Raw genomic sequence first — 15,372 nt, 5'->3', positions numbered from 1 at the left:
TTGGGTTGAAAAATAAAATTACAAAAATATTATAATGAGTAGATTAAAATCGTAAATTGATTTAAAACAACTGAGAATTTATAGGACCTTTTAAGTAATTTCTCTGTTTGTGGAGCTCGAGTTGTTGGAAAAAAATTTGAATCCAATTTAAGCTGAAAATTTGCTATTATCAAGCTCGAATATTACTCTTTTATTTTTCATTTTTTAATTTAAACTAGCGTGATGGGTTCATATGCGCGAACATAAATACCAGCACAGAAGAAGAATTAGATAATTTGAATTCAACACTAAAAAATCCTCAATTTACTACATCGGTAATGACATTGTCGCCGAGAAATACATCTCTTTCAACTATCTAAATATTAAGTCAAAAACCAAAACTGTACTTTACTCTCAGTTCTTTCTCAAAAATTTTGTATGCCCATCTCAGTTTTCAAATAATCGAAAAGATCCGAACTTCTACATTCCCAGATGTTCATGGGGTGCCACTTGATCAGGATGGCAAGCTTTCTTGAGCTCATTATACCTCTCGACATCGAAATTCTGAAGCTTCATCAATTGCCTCTGCTTAGTGCTAAACCGGCTCTGGAAAAACCCTCGGAACGAGGGCTCTTTGGAGGTCCTTAGGAAGAAGCCGTATCTGCCTATGAAGTATATAGACGTACCATAGAAGCAAATCGGTTCCATTACGTCCCATGTAAGCTCCCAAAACGTCAGTCTCATGACCGCAGCTGTCTGGATGACCAAACAGGCTAATCCACAGAAGAGCTCACGTCTCACATGATGTTCTGCTTTCTCATCAATGGCTATCTTTCGCTTCTCCATTTCTTGAAGCTGCTTCATTCTTCGATCGTTTGGGTTGTGTGCTGCAGGTGAAGGGATTAGGTCTTGGATGGTTTTCATCACCTGTATCATATGAAAAGGTACACAAGATTTGGGTAAACTTGGATCCGCTCCACCTCTATGTTTCAGATATGATCATTTTTAATGATCAACAAGTTTAGGACAAGATGAACTAACTTGTTCATCGCTAACAGATTTTTAGATACTCCTACCTTCTACTCCCTTCCCAGCTAACCTCTCTGTCACCAAAAAGCGTACCAGAAAATTGTGTTTCGACAATCTTTTTCTAAGAAAGAGCTAGCCTACGTTTTCAAGATCACATCATTGCGAATGTTTGACACCAAATACTAATTTCCACATCAATCCTATGGACTTTTGCATCGACAAAAAATCTCGGACTAGAGATGAGCAAGATCTTACACTCAATTCACCGTCACTTTTCAACAGACGCGTTCTGTTAATCCATTGATAGAAGGTGAAATAAAAAGGAATTGAAGTTGGATGCTCTTTCATTCTCCTCTATTCGCTTCCCTCATAAAAACTATATAAAAAAAAGTCATCCAAACAAATTGATCCTTCTCATTCATCATATATCACACACCCTCAATCAGGTGGGGACTTAGGAAGTTCAAATTTTGTTTGAAGGGCACCCTTGATGCAACAACAGGAGCAGTTTTATGTCAAAAAAATGTTTGCTACCTAGCCAAAGGCGTGCAAGAGGCCAGCACAAAAAAGTTTGGAATTTTACTAGTATTTCCCAATTTTTCCGCTCCAAACATGGGAAATCATCTCCTTGCAGACCCGCCCAGGAAATTGTTTTTTTAAAAGAATTAACATCAGTTTAAAATCCTGATGCATTGAGCAGTGATCCACCCCAAATAAAAGTCACCGTCTCGTATTTAGAGATCTTGGTTCGAAACATGGTTTCACTTTCCTGTTGAAGAACACTGAAACACAACAGACATCATAAAAAAGCTAATCAGTTCTACGGTCTTCAAATTGAATCTTGAAAATATAAAATTCAAAAATATAAATCACAAAGAATCAAAAATTTTATCCAGCCCAACTCCTCCTAATTGCAAGCAAGCCATAAAAAATAATTGAACTCATGATGTGGTTTAACTAACATAAATTACAGGAAAAAGAAGGGGAAAAAACCTGTTCCGGCCTGAGGAAGACAAAATCTCCAAGAACGAGAACAGCCCCTGATTCATCAAGCAATTCAGCAAATTTAATCCCCTGATCATGGTTCGAGCATTCTTGAACACAAATCTGCAAGAACTCCGTATAAGAAACACAACCCTTTTCAATCTTCCTCAGCGTGGATTTCACAATCTCAATCTGCGAAACCATGAGGATTTTTTTCGCGGCCGCCAACGTCACCATCTCCTCCAGCGGCGACACTTCACCAATCCTGCTCCGATCTTTCACAACGTCCATCCCCCGAAACTTCTCCAAGAGCCTTTCTCCATTGAGGAAAGACCCAAGTTCAGGTGACGCCGCAGAAGCCGAGATGAGGTGGAAGCATCGCCGGAAAACACCGTCATCCCCCGGATCGTGGTCTAGTTTATCAGGCGTTCCTTGACGACGAAACGCGGCGGATTTCACAGCCATTGATGACGAAGAAACGCGAAAATTTGTTAGGGGTGGGTTTGGGACTCTTGAAATGTTGAACAGGCGTTGGGTTATTGACTTACTAAACGCCATGGATGATTAAAAAGCGAAGATCTGGGAAAGCTTTTGCTGCGGCGATTCGATTACGTGAAAACTGTTAATAAATAGACCTATGAAAAATGTGGAGGAATGATTCTCTACAGCAGGACGTGTTGCACCGCCTGATTACTTGGAAAATAGCATTCAACATCCCTATTAACATAGTATTTACATTCTAAGAGTTGTTTTTAATTTAAAAAAGAATATTAATAGAGGAAGAACAATCTCCCTTTGATCGATTTTTATTGTTACTCGAAAACTAGAAAGTCGTTCAAATAGAGTTCTTTTGACCAACTTTATTTTTAAAAAACAATAATGCAATTTGGGAGCGTTTAATTCATTAAAATTGAATAAAAATAAAAACTGGACAGAAGTGCAATTTTGCCATATGTGGGTCCACATTAAAACAGTAAACGAAGAGTACAGGCGTTGTTGGATTGTTTCTTATTTTTATCTGTGGATAATTCGAAAAAGGTTGACTGGAACAGTTGTCGTATGGCGTGATAACGCAATCGTGTCGCCGCATAGATAAAACTAAAAGTTACATTTCCGGCGAGGACAATTGCTTTAGGTCGAACCAATTCGATTGCTTCAAGAATCGGATTTTTAAAATTTTCACAAATCGATCCGTATCTTTCCAATACATGAATTCGTAGGGTCTCTCAAACTTCTTCTTCACCACCCCGGCGATGTTTGAGTAGATCTCTTGTGAAACGGACTCACGAATCTTTTTTTATGACACAGGTCAACTCTACCGATATTCACGATAAATAATAATAATTTTTCATGGACGACTCAAATAATAGATATGTCTCACAAAATACGACATGTGAGACCGTCTCACACAATTTTTTGCTAAAGTGTTTTTATTAACTTTCTTTTCAAAGAAAAAGAATTATTTAAGCTTGTTTGTTTAAAACCAAAAACAATTGAAATTGAATAAGAACAAAATTAAAAAGTTTATATTTTCATTATACATTAGATTTCTATATTCGTGATGAAGTTGTGAACATAAGAAAAAATAAATATTTATTTGAAATCGAATAATAGGTATGGAAATAACGTAATGTAGTGGTGTACGTCGTAGGCATGAAAAAAATGGTTTATATTTATTGCAACCGCACATTTAATTTTATGGCCATCGAAAATAAATAAATAACTGTACTTAGATTATATTTTCCACTTCTTTTTTCTCCATGAATTTTGTAGGCGATATTAATTAAGTAGTCAAATGATGTTAAAAATTATCATTTTTATCTACACAAAAAGACTCATGTGAAACGGTGTCATGATTTAATTTTAAACACATATTTTTTTGAGTCGTTCATGAAAAAAATATATTATTTTTTATTATAATATAATTAGAATCACTTATGAAAGTGTGTAGGAGATCATGTCGGATAGAGTTTCGGTCGATTCTTTGATTTTGGCTTTTGAATGGGAATTTAATTGCTTACGTGTTCATACCATGCGAGCAGATCAATCATCCCATCTCAAATAAAAATCTTCTAATTTGATTCATGTTTTTTTTAAAAAAAAATGATTAGAAGTATTCTTATTCATATCAGAACAAAATTCATTATAAATAATTGATAATATCACATTATGCAAAAAAAAAAAAATTGTACAGAAGTAAAACTAAAAGTAACTTTTATACATATAATTTTGAAATGTTCTTCATTTCACACTACATATTGATATATCTCCATTAGTTAGGTATATAGTAGATAATATGTCAAAATAAAATATATAAATATATATATATATATATATATATATATATATATTAAATTTTGTTTAATAGAGACAAACTAGTGTCATAAATTTTTCTATCTCCAAAATATCCCCTATTTTTTGGTATGATAAATTAAATTTAACTAAAAAAGCTTTTTAAAATCAGAAAATTTTAAATTTGATTTCTAAGTTTTTTTAATAATAATAAAAAAAATCAATTCTCTTGTATAGAGAGAGAGAGAGAGAGAGAGAGACAATCAATTAAGGCGGGTAGAGTCTGACATAGGCCGTAGGCGACAGAATCTTGAAAGCTTCGATAGGTAGTAAACTTTAGGGTCCAAAATTATGGATTGGATCAGCTTTCTGGTTGTGGGCCTTTTGAAATTTATTAGCCCATATTATCAACTCATCGTCTGGTTTAAGTGAGTTAATTTTTAGGTTTATGAGTGGGATAAAGAGTGGTACAGTCTTTGCCAACCTTTTCTAATTTTATCCTTGAAAGTGTTGTTTTTGAGATTGAAATTTGATAGGAAAAATAAAAAGAAACAATAAAAATAACTTGTAGAGGCAAGTGTTGAACACTTTCTCTTTAAAACAAATTTGTCCCTCAGAATATGCTAAAGGTTTGTAGTAATCTTCTCCTAAGATACAACTACAACTCTTGGATAATGAGCACTAAAATATCAAAGTTCTATAACAAAGAAATGAATGAAACTCTCTTTTGTTGAAGAAGAACAATATGCAAATGAAATTATATGTTTTTTATTTTCAATAAAACAAGCATGACAAAAACTTGTGTGAGACGGGACGGATCTTTTATTTGGGTTATCCATGAAAAAATATAATTTTTATATTAAAAGTATTAATTTTTATTGTGAATATGAGTAGGGTTGACCCATATCACATATTAGTATCCGTGAGACGGTCTCACATGAGACCCACTCAACAAGCATGTAATGTTTTTCATGTGAAAGACATTATCTTTCATTCATAGGGGTGTCCCTTAGCCATTGTAACTGACCACAATCATTAAACAAATGCCAATGAAACGAAAAAATGTCAGAAAAATCCAAAGGGACGCCTGTGTGCCCGTTTTGTGCGCGCATCAGCGCCCAGTGCGTGCTGCCGAGCGCTCTCGGCAGACGTGTTCACCAAATTTTTTTTATTCGGTTTCTGTCCTTACATGTTCCGATTACTCATTTGAAGTTCTTTCAACATTCGATGAACTTGTTTCGAGTTTAATTCAGAACCAAATTAATATTCGTTCATTAAGTTTCGTTCTTCATCTCGAATTTTTCCAATCAAACACATTGATTAATTTGCTTATTTTTCATTCATTAAGCATCAAAATTATTCAATAGAAAGTAACCTCTGAATTTAATCCATATATTATTAAAGTTTCGATTTTGAATTAAATTTTATGAAACATCATATTTTCAAATAAAATAAAGTGTAATGAGCGTGAATTCGAATGAGTCGTTCTTTGAGCAGACTCAATCAAATTAAATTGAAATATAAGATATATTTGACTCAATTTTGCTCACTCATATCTTTAATAATTATTAATTATACTATTGTTGATGGCTAAAGAATTGATAATAAGATGTTACTATTTTAAACGTCGAACGTTTTAAAAAAAACAATAAATTTTAGATTAAGATGTAAAGATAAATGTTCATCGTTAAATATATGAATTAAACAAGATGGTGCCTAATTCGTTGAGTGATCCCACTTAAAAACCATGACGAGAGGAGAGGTGGAAACCCTATTAAAGGTATACCAACCAATTTTCGAGGTAGGAAACGATCGAGGGACCTCGAAATTAAATTATTAGAGGGTCACTTTTCTAATGACAACTAATTGCAAGCAAGGAAGAGTTATTAACTTGGCAAAAATTTGTGTGAGACTGTCTCATTGATCGTATTTGTGAGATATATATATTATTTGGGTCAACCATGAAAAAATATTATTTTTTTATGCTAAAAGTATTACTTTTTATTGTAAATATCAGTAGAGTGATCAGTCTCACATATAAAAGATTCGTGAGATCGTCTCACAAGATACATACTATGTTAATTTAGATGATTTCGGATGCGTTAATATATTCAATTCGTAATATTCTTTGACGTGACTTATCAAGAAAAGAATTTGTTGTAATTAATATTGAAATTGTTCAACTTATATATATATATATATATATATATATATATATATATAGATATAAAATAAATCTTAAATTTATTTGAATTTTTCCATGGATTCCGAGACATCTTAAAACAATTATTTAAATTTAAATATATTTGGAAGATTATGTTTTTGAAATACATTTCAAACTTTAATTATAGAGTAGGGGCGCAAAGAAGTAGATATGAAGATATGATCAATAGTCTATTTTGTCAAAATTGCTTAGAGCCAGCCATATGTATCATTAATTAAGTAATTGTTCCATCAAATTGTTGTATTAATCTACACTCGAATCTCGAATTCGATTAATATTACAAAACACTTGTTCGAATATTTTATTCATTATTTTCGATGCGTGACATTAATAAATATTTAAGTCAAATTATGTCCCGTCAAAGTCAAGCATACGACAAAAATTGGTGTTTGTAAATAAAATTTCAATGCATTTTGATCTATGAATGTAAGTTTTGTCCCTTTCGATTATATGTTGAGTTAGGCTTTTGTGTGACTGGAACTCCATATTTTGAACAACGAGTAGTATCATATGTATGATCTAATTTATATATGGAGGAAAATTTATTAATTTTGATATATTATCATATTTTTATGAGTCGGATCGAGCAGAAAATTCACATCATAAAATTAAACGGTGAGACAGTTTTATTAGATTTTTTGTGTTAAATAATTTAGCATATATATTTTTAAAGATATATTGATTATAAGTAGATAGAAAAGAATGGAACAGAAATGGAAAATTTGTTTTCCAAAATAGAGCAACTGTTGTATTCAATTCTCAAACTCAATTGACCTTAAACTAAAAGTATACAACATGAATATTCCTAGAGTCTAATTCCTAAAATAGCCCTGCTTGCTGCCTACTCAGGAATGGCGTTCAACCTCGCCGAGAACTTTCCCCTCCTCCGGCCACTTCTCCCGGCTCCGGCGTCCCCAACATTCACCGCCTCATCTGTAAACACCGACGTATTAGCACGACACCTGCATTTCTTATAACCCAAAGCGGAGCTGGCCTTCACCGCCAACGCCGCCATCTCCTCCGCCCGCATCCGCCTCTGCAGCTTGCTCAACGGAAGAGCGAAGTAGAGCCTACCCAACTGCAGCTCCTCATCATCACTCACCGCCGACACGACATCGTCGTAGTTCATCTCATCGGAGTCGCAGATGAAACACTCGGGATTCTTCTGCAACACGTAGAAAACCTTGACGGGGGAAGAAAACTCCTGCAATCTTCCATCAAATGATATCAGTTTGGCCGTATTCACTGCAGAACCCGACTCGCAGGAACTGCAGATGCCCATAATTATGGTGATATTATTATGCCTCCACCTCTTCTAATTCTAATCTGTGTAGTATTATGGAGGGGTACGTACGTGGGCGTAGATATACAAGCATGTAAGGGTATTTTGGGGAATCAAAGAGTCGTACACGTCAGAAAATAATTACAAGGTCTTTATTTTTTCGAACAGCGGGCGGTGTTGCCAACCTGTAAAGTAGTGTGTGACAGCTTGGATGAAGTACTTTCATTTTTCTTTTCTTAACTTATTGAAAATATATATTCAGTATAATTTAATCTTTATGATATGTAACGATCAATTTTAGTTTTTTAAATTAAAATCATCTAATTAAATTATCAACATAATTGTTAACTTTTTACAATTATATGGCAAATAAATCATTTGTGATTTTAACAATCTAATTATAAAAAGTACGTCTCACGAATATTTATCTGTAAGACGGTCAACCCTATCGAAATTCACAATAAAAATTAATACACTATATAAAAAGTAATATTTTTCATTGATAACTCAAATAAGAGATTCGTCTCACAAAATACGACACGTGAGATCGTTTCACACAAGTTTTTATCTTATAAAAAATACAATACTATATATACGATTTTGAATTCAATATAATATAATATAATATAATTGCAAGACTATAATTTGATTTTAAAAAATAAATTAAAAATATCACATCTTAATATATGCAACACATATTTCGAAACGTTGCTTATCAGTTGCAATAATAATATTTTTAAAGAGTCGGAGTATTTTTTTAATATCGACAATTTATTATTCAACGTGAATATGAAGAAATATAGATAACACAAAATATATATAGTCTACATTCACAATACGATCAGCGGATGCATTGAATAATGAAACGATAAACGGGTCGATATTATATTTTGTATCTTGTTTGGTTTGCTATTAAATGTGAAGCACCCCACGAGCTACCTCTCGTCTCATCTAATTTAAATATTAATGCACTAAATAATCATTAGACTTCAATTATTATTATTATTATTATTATTATTATTATTATTATTATTATTATATACTGTAAATGGTTTGATTTTTTTTTTCTTAATTCTTGTGCTTCATTGGCTGAGTTTTATTCAGTTTTGCATTATCTTTAATTTGAAGAAAGTAAATACATGTTCTGATAAACCAACACATTTATATGTATTAATTTTCGTGACAAAAACTTGTGTGAGACGGTCTTACGGGTCGTATTTGTGAAACGTATATCTTATTTGAGTCATCCATGAAAAAAATATTATTTTTTATGTTAAGAGTATTACTTTTTATTGTGAATATGGATAGGATTGACCCGTTTCACAGATTACAATCCGTGAGTACGGTCTCACACTGAGACTCACTCAATTTTCATGTCCACACATTGCGTGCATATCAAGTTGTTTTTTTTTTTTTAAAAAAATAAAATTATGCGAGCTCTCTTGTTATAAAAAACTGAAATTAAAATTGAAAATTTTAATAAGTTATTAGATTTTTTTTTTCACATAAATTGATTTTTCATGAAAAAATAAGAGGTTAGAAAAAGAAAAATGAGTATTTTTAGAATTCTAAAAATCACGTCAAGAGACTATTTTGGTTTTATTATAACTCAAGTATTAAATATATATAGTGTGTGCGTGTGTGTATATATGTGTAAATATATAATCATTTTATACTAAATTCAGATATTCATTGGATGCCCTTTGGACCAATGTCATGGAAGTTGCACATACATCAATCATTCATCCTATCTTAGTCGGAGCTTTAACTCCATTAAAACTTTAACTAATTTTGTAACTAATTTAGCAAATTCAGTCCACTAAAACTCACAATTATGCGCTTTATATGGATCACAATTTTATTTTATTATTTTTATTACAGGAGTTTGTGATTCGGGGTGTTTTTTATTCATCAAGACAAGATCCTTGACCTCTCCCACAATGAGTGAAGATTATGTCCACTCTAACCTCAATGACAGTGACAATATCAATCTTGTTTTCACTTGCTAGACTCAAACTACAGAAATCTTCATTTGAACATGTTTTTCTTCCTTGTGCTAAAAAAGATATGGCATATTTAAATAAACTTTATCAATATAATTAGAATCTTGAAAGAAAAAAAACTTCAACTAATAAAAAAATATACATAATTACTAGCAAAATCAGCATCAATTTTTTTTATATACGAATTCTGGACCTACCCACGAGCAAATACAATGTTGCATACGGTCTCCTCCATTGAAACATCTCGAGCACAGGTTTCACTTTTAAGTCTCTTCTTTTCCTTCCGGTAACAGTCCGCCTCGCGGGCTCTACCACATTTTTCCAGACCAGTTATCAAGACACAGTAAGTTCCTAATGCAATTTTAACACCTTTGCTCCTCATGATTTCGAATTGCTCCAAAGCCTTGTCAACGATCCCACAAGAGAAATAAGCGCCTATTAAGGCCGTAAATTCGGAAGTGCCCTTCTCTTCATCAGGTAACAAATCAAATATTTTTACCGCAGAAACGAGCTCTTTGTTGCAGCCAAGACGATATATTAGAAGTGAATTCAAGTGTGCGCCAAGAGATTGACCTTGCTTTACCATTTCTTCTACAACTTTCATCACGTTTTGAAATGAATTTGTTCTCACGGCCAAACCTATCAAGGCAAGCAAGGCTGTTCGGTCGACAGCTATTCCCAACTCCACACAATACTCAAATGCCAGTAAAGCATGGTTTTGTCTGCTATTAATACAGTTTACCTCGACAATTTTCGAGAGAACCTCACCGTCTAGTGGGATACCCTTCCTCATCGTGTCAGTAAGCAAAGAATCAACAGCAACAAGATTCTGCTTATTTAAAAGATTTAATGCAATCCCATTATCGATAGTGGAATCACTCTCAGGAGGCATTGCATAAAATTTGTCTGGACACTCATTGTTCAAGTGTTGGTGAACTTGCCTCAGAAGAAAATCACTTTCCCCAGCCATTTTAAAAGCTTCAAGTGCTTTCTGATATACAGGATACCGAAGGACAATGGAGCTTTCCTTCATGTATTGGAGGATTTTCATCATTGCCCATGTTTCCCCTCTCGTGCTACATATTTCAATCAAAATATTGCATGTAGCTTTTTCAGGCTGCACACCAGCTTCTTGCATTCTTTTAAATATCTCCAAAGCCTCCTCAACTTTGCCTTAGATCAATGAAAGATCATATTTAATTATTTAATGCATGAAACAACTCTAGAAAATCCAATAAAACATTCACGTGTCTACATCTACACACACCTATATGTATGTGTGTATGTATGCTTGTCATAATGTAAATATGTGTGTACAAAGGCACAGAAAATACAACGCGCACTCTCCTTCCCGGCGAGTAAGAACTATAACGTCAAAACAACTTTTTTTGCGCACTCTCCTTCCCACGTTGCATTTCGAATTTTCTTTTGACATTGAATTCCGTTCAAGAAAGTGACAAAAACTCTCTCAAGAAGTGAAATTCAATAACGACAGCTTAAAAAGTTCAAAACTCGGAAAACAAATCTCCGCAACCATATACAATGAGATAACTCACCAGAGCAAGCAAGATAATCCATCAGGACCGTATATGTGTATACATTAGGCGACAACCCCGACTGAAGCATCTCCCGGTACACACAAGTTGCCTCATTCACTCTCTTGTGATCGAACAAAATCTTCATGTAAGCAGTGTAAGAAACAACTGTTGGATCACATCCCTTCTCCTTCATCTCCTTCCAAACCTTAATCGCCCCATCAACATTCCCATCTTTTGACATCCAATGCATTAAGGAAGTGTAAGTAACGACATCGATCTTGATCCCTTTCTCCTTCATTTGCTCAAACACAAAGTTCATTGATGATACCCGCCTTGCTTCCCCAAAAATATCCAACATAGTAGTGTACGTATACTGGTCGTGCTTGAAATTTTTCCTCCTCGCTGCCCAATTGAAAAAGAGCCACGCTTTCTCCATAGGAGGATGAGTCTTGAGGACTTGGTTGACAGCGTATGAATCCCATTTAATCGGGAGATTCTCCAGCTGTTCTTGAGCACAATCCCACGTCGAATACTTCAATATACTGTATACTTTAGGGATTACCTCACTCTTGTACACTATTGGTTCGATAAACTCATTCTTGAGCGATGATTTTGGAGATTTCTTAACCTTTCGATGGATTTGAGTGATGGGTTTTGAAGGCCTGCTAATTCTCTGCGAGCTAAAATAACAGGTGTTAACCGAAACATATGAAGGTCGCGGTTTTTTTAGAATTAGGCGAGCAAATATGCAAAAATACATAAATTAACAAACAATCCTCATTTGGTTTCAATACAGTTGAAACAATATTCCGTCGATCGCATCGAACTAGCCGAGACAAATGACGGCAGGACAAGATACCGAAACCGCAATAGAATCTTCAAGTCGAATCTGTCTCTGATGAAGCTGTACTCGCCAGTGGAGATGGTGGAACAAAACCAATCTGAATAGTTAGGGCAGGGTTGTCAGTTTGGGCTCGATAGATTGGACTGACTTAAATTGGGCTCATTCCCTCGTCGTAGGCCTGATAAAAAAGGGCCTGGCTCGGTTAAAATTTACAAGCCCACCGTCACAAACTAGGGTTGTTAAAAGGTCGATTGATATGTCCTACCAAACAGATTAATTGAATTTGCAATTTCTTAATCCACTCTCCCGTCGAATGATCAGGTGTGATGGGTTACGGCTAACCGGTCCCAATCTGTAAATTATAACTAAAAATTGATGGGTTTGGTTGGCGATATCTCAACCCACCTAAATGGTGATCAGCTCGTTCCGTCAGTCCGTTTTGACAACTCTATTATAAACTGTCGACAGTGGTTTAATTAATTTTTTATATTAAATAATTATTTTACAGATTTTTAAACTTCTGTAAAATATTGTGGCAGTTTATAAGCTCCGATATATTAGCTTATAATTAATAAACAAAGCACTTAAACATTATTCTTATGTAAAATATCGAATAAATTTTTTTATATTAATTATTTACTACTTTATTTAAATTGTCTTTTTTAAGAGGAATTGAAATATAGGAGCAAAATTAGTTCCTACAAAGTTAAGAAATTTAGAGCAGAGTATCATCTTTTTTTTTTTTTTTGATAAATTCAAATACTAATGGATTTCAAAATTAAGCGTTTGTTATCTTTTACTAAATTATATTTAAAAGTCGAGTGAGTCTCATGTGAGACCGTTTCACAGATCATAATCTGTGAGACGGATCAACCCTACTCATACTCACAATAAAAAGTAATACTTTTAGCATAAAAAATAATACTTTTTTCATGGATAAACCAAATAAGAGATCCGTTTTACAAATACGACCCGTGAGACCGTCTCACACAAGTTTTTGCCTTTAAAAGTCTATGGTTAGAGTTTCAGTTTTATCTCATGAAATATCGTCTCTTATGTGAAATATATCCAATGTTCATTTTTAGATGTTTTTTCATTTATATAACGATGAATATTTTTCAAGCCGTACTTTCATAGAGTAACTTTACTTTAAATTCATTACCCAACTCAATTTGGTTTTTGGTCTAATTCCCAAAAATTTCAGACAAAGCCAATACAAAGGTCAGAAGAACGAACAACTTAATTCGAAGCTACAAAACTTGTGTTTCCCATACAACACCAAAGGAACGCAAAGAAAACTACCAATATGTCATTCTGATACATAAAGAGTGTTTAACTTGATTTCCGGACAAGAAAAAATCCTTTGAACACGTCAGACAACATGTGTGACCATAGCCCAAATAGGAAACACCAGCAGGAGAATGATCCCAACCGTATTCGATATCCCATGGCTTTGAGTGAACGAGTTCCTAAATCCACCGGACGCCCGTATGTGTTCTTGAAGCAGATAACATCCAATAGCAAGACATATTGCTACTCCAATCCAGTTGCCTCTCATCGTATGAGCGAAGATATCCGGGGCGACTACCAACAGAAGGATCAGCGAACCAGGCATCTCCAGCCAGTCTGCAACAATTATAGATTTGGACCAGTATATATAGTGGTTTTATAGTATTAGTACAGAAACGAGGGAGAAAAGCCGAGACACGACCTAGCTAGATCGTTACCTGGGAAATGTCGGGGGAAGAAAAGCCTTAGTACAACTGCAATGAAAGCAATCCATTTACCAACCTCTCCCCTATTCAAGTTATCGGATCAAATACTTGTCAACAAGCTTATCCAAATCACGGAAGCATCGCAAAATCCGGTGAAACTAGTCCCAAATCCATTTTAATTTCATACAACCACCAGAAACATTCCGTTCACAACATATTTAAGAGTTTCCAGACACAGAAATTACCTTAACAAGTTGAACATCGACCAAGGAAAGCTGAAGAAAATGTAAGGAATCAGTAGAGAAGTCAGCATGTTCGTCCTCCAGTTCGTTCGGTCCAAGATCAACAAATATCTAACTTGATGAAAAGGATTCTAACATTATTATCAATATAATACGAAGTAAGAGATCATCTCTCGGGAGAGAGACATGACAAAAAAAGTGACCAATTCGGTGATTCTACAGAGATGCTTACATTAATTCATATCAAAATGCAAAACGATTATATAAGTCCATCACTTTTATATTATAATAAGGATATAGTCGATATTTATTCAATATTTAGTAAAAGAAAGCTCGCAAGCTCAGAAACTTTCGAAAAACAAATCCAATATAAGACGATATTGCATGTACGTAAATTAAACCATGCTTAGCAAACGTGTGTTTGAGTTGAGCCAGCGGTGGAGCCGTGGAGGCTACACCACATTTAATATCCGACTCTCCCTCATTTGGACAAAGTAAAAAAAATTCTATATATGAAATCAATTAATCAAGAATCAAGCAGCTCAACATGCGAAATCAAGTCAACAACCAAGCAAAATCAGCCCGAAAACAAGGTGTATAAACATAGTGCTTGATCCATAATTATCTGTCAATTTTGCGCACAAGGGATGGAAGAAAAAGCTAACATTGCAGCGAAGGAGGCGACCCATTTGAGGAAAGAAGTTCCGAAGCCGAGACCGCCCAGTTTGGTGGCATGATCCATGAGTTTCTGGGCCGCCATTTTCAGCTCAATCAAGTCCGAGTTCAGCAACTCCGTCGTTTCTTGATCAGTCTTCATCGCCAAATAATCCATCCTCCCCATTTTCCCCCACCTTGTTTCAGTTAATTGTTTTGGTCTTTCAATTCAGATTCGAGCAAAAAAGGCTAAATAAATGGGATAATCAGACTGAAAATACAAGGTTGTATTTATAGTGTTTGTCTGATGCTATTTACGGGGCAACGGTCGTTAAATAGACTGCAAGTGCGGATTTGTGGATCCAACTGCTTTTAGTTTTGACTTTTGGACTGAACGCCACGTGGAAACATACATGCTAAATCCGGAAATGAACTACAGTGCGTAATGTCGGGCCAATTGCATCAATGCACAAAACATCGTCCGCAAAATTAATAGCATTTTCGATTCTATATATGTTTCCTTCCCCTACTAGAATATTTTTTAATCCACTTTATAACACATTCTTCATTAAATTAACCCTAAATT

At 34.4% G+C, this 15,372-nt stretch overlaps 4 protein-coding genes across 4 annotated transcripts; all 4 read right to left on the bottom strand.

Moving 5' to 3' along the window:
* Positions 1-257: 257 nt before the first annotated feature.
* LOC140826473 (calcium uniporter protein 2, mitochondrial-like) lies at positions 258-2,617 on the bottom strand. The gene is made up of 2 exons (XM_073188789.1): positions 2,002-2,617; positions 258-906 (listed from the first exon to the last, which is right to left on the bottom strand). The coding sequence occupies exons 1-2, from the start codon at positions 2,548-2,550 to the stop codon at positions 460-462; spliced, it is 996 nt and encodes a 331-aa protein (XP_073044890.1). The 5' UTR covers positions 2,551-2,617; the 3' UTR covers positions 258-459.
* A 4,595-nt stretch (positions 2,618-7,212) lies between these two features.
* Positions 7,213-7,846, bottom strand: LOC140828258 (uncharacterized). The gene has a single exon (XM_073191246.1). It carries the CDS (start codon positions 7,788-7,790, stop codon positions 7,350-7,352), a length of 441 nt encoding a protein of 146 aa, XP_073047347.1. The 5' UTR covers positions 7,791-7,846; the 3' UTR covers positions 7,213-7,349.
* Positions 7,847-9,731: 1,885 nt separating this feature from the next.
* On the bottom strand, positions 9,732-12,280 carry LOC140826472 (pentatricopeptide repeat-containing protein At2g01390). The gene is made up of 3 exons (XM_073188788.1): positions 11,350-12,280; positions 9,991-10,966; positions 9,732-9,846 (listed from the first exon to the last, which is right to left on the bottom strand). Exons 1-3 carry the CDS (start codon positions 12,089-12,091, stop codon positions 9,819-9,821), a joined length of 1,746 nt encoding a protein of 581 aa, XP_073044889.1. The 5' UTR covers positions 12,092-12,280; the 3' UTR covers positions 9,732-9,818.
* A 1,122-nt stretch (positions 12,281-13,402) lies between these two features.
* LOC140828257 (cold-regulated 413 plasma membrane protein 2) lies at positions 13,403-15,055 on the bottom strand. Its single transcript, XM_073191245.1, has 4 exons — positions 14,798-15,055; positions 14,136-14,243; positions 13,903-13,973; positions 13,403-13,801 (listed from the first exon to the last, which is right to left on the bottom strand). The coding sequence occupies exons 1-4, from the start codon at positions 14,971-14,973 to the stop codon at positions 13,548-13,550; spliced, it is 609 nt and encodes a 202-aa protein (XP_073047346.1). The 5' UTR covers positions 14,974-15,055; the 3' UTR covers positions 13,403-13,547.
* Positions 15,056-15,372: the final 317 nt, after the last annotated feature.

This window comes from Primulina eburnea, chromosome 3 (genome assembly GCF_022965805.1).
Source record: "Primulina eburnea isolate SZY01 chromosome 3, ASM2296580v1, whole genome shotgun sequence".
Taxonomy (NCBI): Eukaryota; Viridiplantae; Streptophyta; class Magnoliopsida; order Lamiales; family Gesneriaceae; genus Primulina; species Primulina eburnea.
The sequence above is the reverse complement of the archived record's forward strand: the minus strand, read 5'-3'. Positions and strand labels throughout refer to the sequence as shown.

Excerpts from the sequence above, each read along its gene's own strand:
- LOC140826473 (XM_073188789.1), bottom strand. The coding sequence starts at position 2,550 with ATGGCGTTTAGTAAGTCAATAACCCAACGCCTGTTCAACATTTCAAGA. Across the intron at positions 907-2,001 it reads TCTTCCTCAGGCCGGAACAG|GTGATGAAAACCATCCAAGA; the intron begins GTTTTTTCCCCT and ends CATATGATACAG.
- LOC140828257 (XM_073191245.1), bottom strand. The coding sequence starts at position 14,973 with ATGGGGAGGATGGATTATTTGGCGATGAAGACTGATCAAGAAACGACG. Across the intron at positions 14,244-14,797 it reads GTCGCCTCCTTCGCTGCAAT|ATATTTGTTGATCTTGGACC; the intron begins GTTAGCTTTTTC and ends TCATCAAGTTAG. Across the intron at positions 13,974-14,135 it reads TCGATGTTCAACTTGTTAAG|GGGAGAGGTTGGTAAATGGA; the intron begins GTAATTTCTGTG and ends TAACTTGAATAG.
- LOC140826472 (XM_073188788.1), bottom strand. The coding sequence starts at position 12,091 with ATGTATTTTTGCATATTTGCTCGCCTAATTCTAAAAAAACCGCGACCT. Across the intron at positions 10,967-11,349 it reads GGATTATCTTGCTTGCTCTG|GCAAAGTTGAGGAGGCTTTG; the intron begins GTGAGTTATCTC and ends CATTGATCTAAG. Across the intron at positions 9,847-9,990 it reads AACATTGTATTTGCTCGTGG|CACAAGGAAGAAAAACATGT; the intron begins GTAGGTCCAGAA and ends TATCTTTTTTAG.
- LOC140828258 (XM_073191246.1), bottom strand. The coding sequence starts at position 7,790 with ATGGGCATCTGCAGTTCCTGCGAGTCGGGTTCTGCAGTGAATACGGCC.